Here is a 12576-nt window from a genome sequence, read left to right as displayed (position 1 = left end):
GTGTGTGTCTGTGTGAGTGTGTGTATATCTGTGTGTCTGTGTGTGTGTGTCTGTGCGAGTGTGTGTATATCTGTGTGTCTGTGTGTGTGTGTCTGTGCTAGTGTGTGTGTCTGTGCGAGTGTGTGTATATCTGTGTGTGAGTGTGTGTCTGTGTGTGTGAGTGTGTGTATATCTGTGTGTGAGTGTGTGTCTGTGTGTGTGAGTGTGTGTATATCTGTGTGTCTGTGTGTGTGTGTCTGTGCGAGTGTGTGTTTATCTGTGTGTCTGTGTATGAGTGTGTCTGTGCGAGTGTGTGTGTCTGTGTGAGTGTGTGTATATCTGTGTGTCTGTGTGTGTGTGTCTGTGCGAGTGTGTGTATATCTGTGTGTCTGTGTGTGTGTGTCTGTGCGAGTGTGTGTGTCTGTGCGAGTGTGTGTATATCTGTGTGTGAGTGTGTGTCTGTGTGTGTGAGTGTGTGTATATCTGTGTGTGTGCTGCTGTACATTTGTGGCTATGTGCATGATGATATGGTGTGTCTGTATGTCTCACCGTATGTGTGTGCCTGTGTGCTTAACAGTCTATGTGTCTGTGTGTGTCTTATTGTATGTACATTATGATATGTGTGTTTGCATGTATGACTGTGCACATTTGTGTCTATGTGCATTATGGTAAGTGCAAGTGTGTGTGTTTTACGGTCTGTAAGTGTCTCTGTGTGATACAGTGTGTGCACAGAGCGGAAATCTCTTGAGCAGGTGCCTATTTGGAGACAGGATGTGCACATGTAGGAGGTGTAAAGGTCTTTCAGTCCCTTGGGTTTTAAACAGGAGCCTGGGGAACAGTCAGAACGCTTTTGAAATAAGCTGATGTCTTTGTCTAGAGCGTTCTATCCAAACACGTTTACCCTCTTGCTTCTTTTCACGTCTGTCCATCTGTGTCTGTGTGTGTGTGTGTGTGTGTGTGTGTGTGTCTATGTGTGTCTGTGTGTGTGTGTGTGTGTGTGTGTGTGTGTGTGTGTCTGTGTGTGTCTGTGTGTGTGTGTGTGTGTGTCTGTGAGTGTGTGTGTGTGTGTCTGTGTCTGTGTGTGTGTCCCTGTGTGTGTCTGTGTGTGTGTGTGAGTGTGTGTGTGTCCATGTATGTGAGTGTGTGTGTCTGTGTGTGTGTCTGTATGTGTCTGTGTGTGTGTGAGTGTGTGTGTCTGTGTTTGTGTGTGTCTGTATGTGTCTGTGTGTATCTGTGTGTGTGTGAGTGTGTGTGCGTGTCTGTGTGTGTCTGTGTGTGTGACTGTGTGTGAGTGTGTGTCTGTGTGTTTGTCTGTATGTCTGTGTGTGTCTGTATGTGTGTGCATCTGTCTGTGTGTCTGTCTGAGTGTGTGTGTATGTCTGTGTATGTGTGTCTGTGTGTCTGTCTGTGTGTGTGCCTGTCTGCCTGTGCGTGTTTGTGTGTGTCTGTGTGTGTGTGTGTGTGTGAGTGTCTGTCCATCTGTTTGTGACTTTGCCTCTGTGTGTGTGTGTGTGTGTGTGAGTGTCTGTCCATCTGTGTGTGACTTTGCATCCGTGTGTGTGTGTGTCTGTGTGTGTATGTGTCTGTCCATCTGTTTGTGACTTTGTATCTGTGTGTGTGTGTGTGTGTGTGTCTGTCAGTCTGTGTGTCTCTGTGTGTGTGTCTGTCTGTCTGTCCATCTGTTTGTGACTTTGCATCTGTGTGTGTGTGCGTGTGTGTCTGTCTATGTGTGTGTGAGAGTCTGTGTGTGTGTGAGTCTATGTGTGTGTGTGTGCATGTGTGTGAGAGTCTGTGTGTGCGTGTGTGTGTGTGTGAGTCTATGTGTGTGTGTGCATGTGTGTGTGAGTCTATGTGTGTGTGTGCATGTGTGTGAGAGTGTGTGTGTGTGTGAGTGTGAGTGTGTGTGTGTCTGTGCACATGCTGGCGTTACTCTGCACCAGTCGATATGCAGGTGTGAATTTATGTATGTGTGTGTTTACTGTAGTTGTGAATCAGTACATGGGAATCAGGCCGATTTGTCTTATTGTGCATCCAACTGTGAATGAATGCGTATACATCTGCCTTTCTATATATATGCACATATTTCTTTGTCAGCAGATGTACAATTCTGTGGGATTGTGTCTGTGTGTTTATGTGGGTGCATTCCCATGTATTAACCTGGCAGTTTATGTACTTACATCTACATGTAAGCCTCTGTCCATAGTTATCAATGAGAAAGTGGAGGTGTCTTTCTTAATGTATCTGGGTACTGAGGGAGTGTCACACTGTCGGAGGGTCAGTGCTGAGGGAGTGCCGCACTGTCGGAGGGTCAGTGCTGAGGGAGTGCCGCACTGTCGGAGGGTCAGTGCTGAGGGAGTGCCGCACTGTCGGAGGGTCAGTGCTGAGGGAGTGGCACTGTGGGAGGGTCAGTGCTGAGGGAGTGCCGCACTGTCGGAGGGTCAGTGCTGAGGGAGTGCCGCACTGTCGGAGGGTCAGTGCTGAGGGAGTGCCGCACTGTCGGAGGGTCAGTGCTGAGGGAGTGCCGCACTGTCGGAGGGTCAGTGCTGAGGGAGTGGCACTGTGGGAGGGTCAGTGCTGAGGGAGTGGGCACTGTTGGAGGGTCAGTGCTGAGGGAGTGACGCACTGTCGGAGGGTCGGTGCTGAGGGAGTGACGCACTGTCGGAGGGTCAGTGCTGAGGGAGCGCCGCACTGTCGGAGGGTCAGTGCTGAGGGCGTGGGCACTGTCGGAGGGTCAGTACTGAGGGAGTGCCGCACTGTCGGAGGGTCAGTGCTGAGGGAGTGCCGCACTGTCGGAGGGTCAGTGCTGAGGGAGTGCCGCACTGTCGGAGGGTCAGTGCTGAGGGAGTGACGCACTGTCGGAGGGTCAGTGCTGAGGGAGTGGGCACTGTCGGAGGGTCAGTGCTGAGGGCGTGGGCACTGTCGGAGGGTCAGTACTGAGGGAGTGCCGCACTGTCGGAGGGTCAGTGCTGAGGGAGTGCCGCACTGTCGGAGGGTCAGTGCTGAGGGAGTGCCGCACTGTCGGTGGGTCAGTGCTGAGGGAGCCCCGCACTGTCGGAGGGTCAGTGCTGAGGGAGTACCGCACTGTCGGAGGGTCAGTGTTGAGGGAGTGCCGCACTGTCAGAGGGTCAGTGCTGAGGGAGTGCCGCACTGTCGGAGGGTCAGTGCTGAGGGAGTGGGCACTGTCGGAGGGTCAGTGCTGAGGGAGTGCCGCACTGTCGGAGGGTCAGTGCTGAGGGAGTGCCGCACTGTCGGAGGGTCAGTGCTGAGGGAGTGCCGCACTGTCGGAGGGTCAGTGCTGAGGGAGTGGGCACTGTCGGAGGGTCAGTGCTGAGGGAGCGCCACACTGTCGGAGGGTCAGTGCTGAGGGAGCACCGCACTGTCGGAGGGTCAGTGCTGAGGGAGCACCGCACTGTCGGAGGGTCAGTGCTGAGGGAGCACCGCACTGTCGGAGGGTCAGTGCTGAGGGAGCACCGCACTGTCGGAGGGTCAGTGCTGAGGGAGCACCGCACTGTCGGAGGGTCAGTGCTGAGGGAGCACCGCACTGTCGGAGGGTCAGTGCTGAGGGAGCACCGCACTGTCGGAGGGTCAGTGCTGAGGGAGCACCGCACTGTCAGAGGGTCAGTGCTGAGGGAGCACCGCACTGTCGGAGGGTCAGTGCTGAGGGAGCACCGCACTGTCGGAGGGTCAGTGCTGAGGGAGCACCGCACTGTCGGAGGGTCAGTGCTGAGGGAGCACCGCACTGTCGGAGGGTCAGTGCTGAGGGAGCACCGCACTGTCGGAGGGTCAGTGCTGAGGGAGCACCGCACTGTCGGAGGGTCAGTGCTGAGGGAGCACCGCACTGTCGGAGGGTCAGTGCTGAGGGAGCACCGCACTGTAGGAGGGTCAGTGCTGAGGGAGCACCGCACTGTCGGAGGGTCAGTGCTGAGGGATCACCGCACTGTCGGAGGGTCAGTGCTGAGGGAGCACCGCACTGTCGGAGGGTCAGTGCTGAGGGAGCACCGCACTGTCGGAGGGTCAGTGCTGAGGGAGCACCGCACTGTCGGAGGGTCAGTGCTGAGGGAGCACCGCACTGTCGGAGGGTCAGTGCTGAGGGAGCACCGCACTGTCGGAGGGTCAGTGCTGAGGGAGCACCGCACTGTCGGAGGGTCAGTGCTGAGGGAGCACCGCACTGTCGGAGGGTCAGTGCTGAGGGAGCACCGCACTGTCGGAGGGTCAGTGCTGAGGGAGCACCGCACTGTCGGAGGGTCAGTGCTGAGGGAGCACCGCACTGTAGGAGGGTCAGTGCTGAGGGAGCACCGCACTGTTGGAGGGTCAGTGCTGAGGGATCACCGCACTGTCGGAGGGTCAGTGCTGAGGGAGCACCGCACTGTTGGAGGTCACAGTTCGAAGCCCACAGCCTCTCCTGGTCACTGCATTCCTTTCTCTTTCTCAGAGAAAAGCAGTGGCAGTTTGTTCACCATAACTGATGGACAGAGCTGCACAGTTCTGCTCGTCTATCTTTCAATCTCTCCTTCTGCACTGCCACGAGCTCTTCAGTTTTAATCGTAGATTTCAGGATGGTGCTCCAGATGTGGTCTAGTTGAGGGAAACAGATACCAGAACGGTACAAACTGCTCGGAGTGTGGTCAAACCAAGGTATGTCGAGACCAGATCAGTACACAGTGCTGTCAGTGACCTCTCACCAAGATATACGGTGACTGGTTCAGTACACAGTGCTCCAAGGGAGCTCTAACCCAGGTATACACAGACCAGATCAATACACAGTGCTCCAAGGGAGATCTAACTGAGGTATATAGAGACCAGACCAATACACAGTGCTCCAAGGGAGCTCTAACTGATGTATATAGAGACCAGACCAATCCACAGTGCTCCATGAGAGCTCTAACTGAGGTATATAGAGACCAGACCAATCCACAGTGCTCCAAGAGAGCTCTAACTGAGGTATATAGAGACCAGTCCAATACACAGGGCTCCAAGGGAGCTCTAACTGAGGTATATAGACACCAGTCCAATACACACTGCTCCATGTGAGCTCTAACTGAGGTATATAGAGACCAGACCAATACACAGTGCTCCAAGGGAGCTCTAACTGACGTATATAGAGACCAGACCAATCCACAGTGCTCCAAGGGAGCTCTAACTGAGGTATATAGAGACCAGACCAATACACAGTGCTCCACGGGAGCTCTAACTGAGGTATACAGAGACCAGACCAATACACAGTGCTCCATGAGAGCTCTAACTGAAGTATATAGAGACCAGACCAATACACAGTGCTCCAAGGGAGCTCTAACTGAGGTATATAGAGACCAGACCAATACACAGTGCTCCAAGAGAGCTCTAACTGAAGTATATAGACACCAGACCAATACACAGTGCTCCATGAGAGCTCTAACTGAAGTATATAGAGACCAGACCAATACACAGTGCTCCATGAGAGCTCTAACGGTGGTATATAGAGACCAGACCAATACACAGTGCTCCAAGGGAGCTCTAACTGAGGTATATAGAGACCAGACCAATCCACAGTGCTCCAAGTGAGCTCTAACTGATGTATATAGAGACCAGACCAATACACAGTGCTCTAAGGGAGCTCTAACTGAGGTATATAGAGACCAGACCAATACACAGTGCTCCAAGGGAGCTCTAACTGAAGTATATAGAGACCAGACCAATACACAGTGCTCCAAGAGAGATCTAACTGAGGTATATAGAGACCAGACCAATACACAGTGCTCTTAGGGAGCTCTAACTGAGGTATATAGAGACCAGACCAATCCACAGTGCTCCAAGAGAGCTCTAACTGAAGTATATAGAGACCAGACCAATACACAGTGCTCCATGAGAGCTCTAACTGAGGTATATAGAGACCAGTCCAATACACAGTGCTCCAAGAGAGCTCTAACTGAAGTATATAAAGACCAGACTAATATACAGTGCTCCAAGAGAGCTCTAACTGAGGTATATAGAGACCAGACCAATACACAGAGCTCCAAGGGAGCTCTAACTGAGGTATATAGAGACCAGACAAATGCACAGTGCTCCAAGAGAGCTTAACTGAAGTATATAGAGACCAGACCTCTACACAGTTCTCCAAGTGATCTCTAACTGAGGTATATAGAGACCAGACCAATATACAGTGCTCAAAGGGAGCTCTAACTGAGGTATATAGAGACCAGACCAATACACAGTGCTCCAAGAGAGCTCTAACTGAGGTATATAGAGACCAGACCAATACACTGTGCTCCAAGAGAGCTCTAACTGAAGTATATAGAGACCAGACCAATACACAGTGCTCCAAGGGAGCTCTAACTGAAGTATATGGAGACCAGACCAATACACAGTGCACCAAGGGAGCTCTAACTGAGGTATATAGAGACCAGACCAATACACAGTGCTCCAATGGAGCTCTAACTGAGGTATATAGAGACCAGACCAATACACAGTGCTCCACGTGAGCTCTACCTGAGGTATATAGAGACCAGACCAATCCACAGTGCTCCAAGAGAGCTCTAACTGAAGTATATAGAGACCAGACCAATACACAGTGCTCCAAGGGAGCTCTAACTGAGGTAAATAGAGACCAGACCAATATACAGTGCTCCAAGGGAGCTCTAACTGAGGTATATAGAGACCAGTCCAATAAACAGTGCTCCAAGTGAGCTCTAACTGATGTATATAGAGACGAGACCAATACACAGTGCTCCAAGGGAGCTCTAACTGAGGTATATAAGACCAGACCAATCCACAGTGCTCCAAGGGAGCTCTAACTGAGGTATATAGAGACAAGTCCAATACACAGTGCTCCAAGGGAGCTCTAACTGAGGTATATAGACACCGGACCAATCCACAGTGCTCCAAGAGAGCTCTAACTGAGGTATATAGAGACCAGTCCAATACACGGAGCTCCAAGGGAGCTCTAACTGAGGTATATAGAGACCAGTCCAATACACAGTGCTCCAAGTGAGCTCTAACTGTTGTATGTAGAGACCAGACCAATACACAGTGCTCCAAGTGAGCTCTAACTGAGGTATATAGAGACCAGTCCAAAACACAGTTCTCCTCGTGAGCTCTAACTGAGGTATATAGAGACCAGACCAATACACAGTGCTCCAAGGGAGCTCTAACTGAAGTATATGGAGACCAGACCAATACACAGTGCTCCAAGGGAGCTCTAACTGAGGTATATAGAGACCAGACCAATACACAGTGCTCCAAGGGAGCTCTAACTGAGGTATATAGAGACCAGTCCAATACACAGTGCTCCAAGGGAGCTCTAACTGAAGTATATAAAGACCAGACCAATATACAGTGCTCCAAGAGAGCTCTAACTGAAGTATATAGAAACCAGACCAATACACAGAGCTCCAAGGGAGCTCTAACTGAGGTATATAGAGACCAGACAAATGCACAGTGCTCCAAGAGAGCTTAACTGAAGTATATAGAGACCAGACCTCTACACAGTTCTCCAAGTGATCTCTAACTGAGGTATATAGAGACCAGACCAATATACAGTGCTCCAAGGGAGCTCTAACTGAGGTATATAGAGACCAGACCAATACACAGTGCTCCAAGGGAGCTCTAACTGAAGTATATGGAGACCAGACCAATACACAGTGCTCCACGTGAGCTCTAACTGAGGTATATAGAGACCATACCAATATACAGTGCTCCAAGGGAGCTCTAACTGAAGTATATAGAGACCAGACCTATACACAGAGCTCCAAGGGAACTCTAACTGAGGTATATAGAGACCAGACCTCTACACAGTGCTCCAAGAGAGCTCTAACTGAGGTATATAGAGACCAGACCAATACACTGTGCTCCAAGAGAGCTCTAACTGAAGTATATAGAGACCAGACCAGTGCACAGTGCTCCAAGAGAGCTCTAGCTGAGGTATATAGAGACCAGACCAATCCACAGTGCTCCAAGAGAGCTCTAACTGAGGTATATAGAGACCAGTCCAATACACAGTGCTCCAAGGGAGCTCTAGCTGAGGTATATAGAGACCAGACCAATACACAGTGCTCCAAGAGAGCTCTAGCTGAGGTATATAGAGACCAGACCAATCCACAGTGCTCCAAGAGAGCTCTAACTGAGGTATATAGAGACCAGTCCAATACACAGTGCTCCAAGGGAGCTCTAACTGAGGTATATAGAGACCTGTCCAATACACAGTGCTCCAAGGGAGCTCTAGCTGAGGTATATAGAGACCAGACCAATACACAGTGCTCCAAGAGAGCTCTAGCTGAGGTATATAGAGACCAGACCAATCCACAGTGCTCCAAGAGAGCTCTAACTGAGGTATATAGAGACAAGTCCAATACACAGTGCTCCAAGAGAGCTCTAACTGAGGTATATAGAGACCAGTCCAATACACAGTGCTCCAAGGGAGCTCTAACTGAGGTATATAGAGACCAGTCCAATACACAGTGCTCCAAGGGAGCTCTAACTGAAGTATATAGTGACCAGTCCAATACACAGTGCTCCAAGGGAGCTCTAACTGCAGTATATAGAGACCATACCAATACACAGTGCTCCAAGGGAGCTCTAACTGAGGTATATAGAGACCAGACCTCTACACAGTGCTCCAAGAAAGCTCTAACTGAGGTAAATAGAGACCAGACCTCTACACAGTGCTCCAAGAGAGCTCTAACTGAAGTATATAGAGACCAGACCTCTACAAAGTGCTCCAAGAAAGCTCTAACTGAGGTATATAGAGACCAGACCAATACACAGTGCTCCAAGAAAGCTCTAACTGAGGTATATAGAGACCAGTCCAATACACAGTGCTCCAAGGGAGCTCTAACTGAGGTATATAGAGACAAGTCCAATACACAGTGCTCCAAGAGAGCTCTAACTGAGGTATATAGAGACCAGTCCAATACACAGTGCTCCAAGGGAGCTCTAGCTGAGGTATATAGAGACCAGACCAATACACAGTGCTCCAAGAGAGCTCTAGCTGAGGTATATAGAGACCAGACCAATCCACAGTGCTCCAAGAGAGCTCTAACTGAGGTATATAGAGACAAGTCCAATACACAGTGCTCCAAGAGAGCTCTAACTGAGGTATATAGAGACCAGTCCAATACACAGTGCTCCAAGGGAGCTCTAACTGAGGTATATAGAGACCAGTCCAATACACAATGCTCCAAGGGAGCTCTAACTGAGGTATATAGAGACCAGTCCAATACACAGTGCTCCAAGGGAGCTCTAACTGAGATATATAGAGACCAGTCCAATCCACAGTGCTCCAAGGGAGCTCTAACTGAGGTATATAGAGACCAGTCCAATACACAGTGCTCCAAGGGAGCTCTAACTGAAGTATATAGTGACCAGTCCAATACACAGTGCTCCAAGGGAGCTCTAACTGAGGTATATAGAGACCAGTCCAATACACAGTGCTCCAAGGGAGCTCTAACTGAGGTATATAGAGACCAGTCCAATACACAGTGCTCCAAGGGAGCTCTAACTGAGATATATAGAGACCAGTCCAATCCACAGTGCTCCAAGGGAGCTCTAACTGAGGTATATAGAGACCAGTCCAATACACAGTGCTCCAAGGGAGCTCTAACTGAAGTATATAGTGACCAGTCCAATACACAGTGCTCCAAGGGAGCTCTAACTGCAGTATATAGAGACCATACCAATACACAGTGCTCCAAGGGAGCTCTAACTGAGGTATATAGAGACCAGACCTCTACACAGTGCTCCAAGAAAGCTCTAACTGAGGTAAATAGAGACCAGACCTCTACACAGTGCTCCAAGAGAGCTCTAACTGAAGTATATAGAGACCAGACCTCTACACAGTGCTCCAAGAAAGCTCTAACTGAGGTATATAGAGGCCAGACCAATACACAGTGCTCCAAGAAAGCTCTAACTGAGGTATATAGAGACCAGTCCAATACACAGTGCTCCAAGGGAGCTCTAACTGAAGTATATAGAGACCAGTCCAATGCACAGTGCTCCAAGAGAGCTCTAACAGAAGTATCTCGAGACCAGACCAATACACAGTGCTCCAAGAGAGCTCTAACTGAAGTATATAGAGACCAGACCAATACACAGTGCTCCAAGAGAGCTCTAACTGAAGTATATAGAGACCAGACCAATACACAGTGCTCCATGAGAGCTCTAACTGAGGTATATAGAGACCAGTCCAATACACAGTGCTCCAAGTGAGCTCTAACTGAGGTATATAGAGACCAGTCCAATACACAGTGCTCCAAGGGAGCTCTAACTGAGGTATATAGAGACCAGACCAATACACAGTGCTCCACGGGAGCTCTAACTGAGGTATATAGAGACCAGACCAATACACAGTGCTCCAATGGAGCTCCAACTGAAGTATATAGAGACCAGACCAATACACAGTGCTCCAAGGGAGCTACAACTGAGGTATATAGAGACCAGACTAATACACAGTGCTCCATGAGAGCTCTAACTGAGGTATATAGAGACCAGACCAATCCACAGTGCTCCAAGGGAGCTCGAACTGAGGTATATAGAGACCAGACCAATACACAGTGCTCCAAGAGAGCTCTAACTGAGGTATATAGAGACCAGACCAATACACAGTGCTCCAAGGGAGCTCTAACTGAGGTATGTCGAGACCAGACCAATACACAGTGCTCCAAGAGAGCTCTAACTGAGGTATATAGAGACCAGACCAATACACAGTGCTCCAAGGGAGCTCTAACTGAGGTATACAGAGACCAGACCAATACACAGTGCTCCAAGAGAGCTCTAACTGAGGTATATAGAGACCAGACCAATACACAGTGCTCCAAGGGAGCTCTAACTGAGGTATACAGAGACCAGACCAAACCACAGTGCTCCAAGAGAGCTCTAACTGAGGTATATAGAGACCAGACCAATCCACAGTGCTCCAAGGGAGCTCTAACTGAGGTATATAGAGACCAGACCAATACACAGTGCTCCAAGAGAGCTCTAACTGAGGTATATAGAGACCAGACCAATATACAGTGCTCCAAGGGAGCTCTAACTGAGGTATACAGAGACCAGACCAAACCACAGTGCTCCAAGAGAGCTCTAACTGAGGTATATAGAGACCAGACCAATACACAGTGCTCCAAGGGAGCTCTAACTGAGGTATATAGAGACCAGACCAATACACAGTGCTCCAAGAGAGCTCTAACTGAGGTATATAGAGACCAGACCAATACACAGTGCTCCAAGGGAGCTCTAACTGAGGTATACCGAGACCAGACCAAACCACAGTGCTCCAAGAGAGCTCTAACTGAGGTATATAGAGACCAGACCAATACACAGTGCTCCAAGGGAGCTCTAACTGAGGTATATAGAGACCAGACCAATACACAGTGCTCCAAGAGAGCTCTAACTGAGGTATATAGAGACCAGACCAATATACAGTGCTCCAAGGGAGCTCTAACTGAGGTATACCGAGACCAGACCAAACCACAGTGCTCCAAGAGAGCTCTAACTGAGGTATATAGAGACCAGACCAATACACAGTGCTCCAAGGGAGCTCTAACTGAGGTATATAGAGACCAGACCAATACACAGTGCTCCAAGAGAGCTCTAACTGAGGTATATAGAGACCAGACCAATACACAGTGCTCCAGGAGAGCTCTAACTGAGGTATATAAAGACCAGACCAATACACTGTGCTCCAAGTGAGCTCTAACTGAGGTATATAGAGACCAGACCAATCCACAGTGCTCCGAGTGTGTTCTAAACGAGATATATCGAGACCAGATCAGGAGACAGTGCTCTGAATTTGATGTATGAAATCATTAGTCCAAGTTAAAGGTGACTGTCTGTGCAAGAGTGGTTCAGATTGAGGATTTCTGACCTTGAATCTCCGAGTTGCCTCCTCAGCACATGAGGTCGAGTCAGGAGCAGGGTGAGGGCATGGCACAGACACACACGATGGCCGTTCTCTCTGGGAGGCAGATGGAGAGCCCGGGAACGACAGCGGAGATACCCCACCCCACCCGGCGACCCCACCCCCCTCTCACACTCACCGGGCCCGACCCTCGCGATCACCAACAGTGCCAAGGCGCAGACGGCAGGGCTTGCCATCGCTGGTCTGTCCCGGACGACGACGGTCTGACCGGCTGGGAGGGAGGTCAGTGCCGAACGTACGAGAGAGCGAGAGCGGTCCGCCCCGCGGGAGGGAGGGGAGTGAGCCCACAGGACCGGATGTTTATCTCTCACGGCCTGCTGGCCACAGCAGATGTTTCACAGGTTCCTCTTTCCCCCTGTCGGTGAAGCAGATCAAAGCTGACAGAACCTCCACTGGGAGAGAGTACACGCCAACCAAATCCCTCAGAGAGCTCCCACTGACTCACAAAGCAACCAGCCGGCACTGTTCGCATCTACCCTGTACCTAACCCCGTGATGTCCCTGTCCTGGGGGTGTTTAATGGGGGTCAGTGTAGAGGAAGCTTTACTCTGTATCTAACCCCGTGCTGTTCCTGTCCTGGGAGTGTTTGATGGGGGGACAGTGTACAGGGAGCTTTACTCTGTATCTCACCCCGTGCTGTCCCTGTCCTGGGAGTGTTTGATGGGGGGACAGTGTACAGGGAGCTTTACTCTGTATCTAACCCCGAGCTGT

The 12576-nt window shown here is 50.2% G+C and overlaps 1 protein-coding gene across 1 annotated transcript in view; it reads right to left on the bottom strand.

Annotated features, from left to right (window-relative positions):
- Positions 1 to 12094, bottom strand: part of cd79a (CD79a molecule, immunoglobulin-associated alpha) — a 225988-nt gene extending 213894 nt beyond the window's left edge. The window contains exon 1 of the mRNA XM_072553745.1: positions 11985 to 12094. Coding sequence (XP_072409846.1) covers positions 11985 to 12042 — 58 coding nt within the window. The 5' untranslated portion in view covers positions 12043 to 12094. The remainder of the gene's footprint in view (positions 1 to 11984) is intronic.
- Positions 12095 to 12576: the final 482 nt, after the last annotated feature.

This window comes from Chiloscyllium punctatum, chromosome 34, assembly GCF_047496795.1.
Source record: "Chiloscyllium punctatum isolate Juve2018m chromosome 34, sChiPun1.3, whole genome shotgun sequence".
Taxonomy (NCBI): Eukaryota; Metazoa; Chordata; class Chondrichthyes; order Orectolobiformes; family Hemiscylliidae; genus Chiloscyllium; species Chiloscyllium punctatum.
The sequence above is the reverse complement of the archived record's forward strand: the minus strand, read 5'-3'. Positions and strand labels throughout refer to the sequence as shown.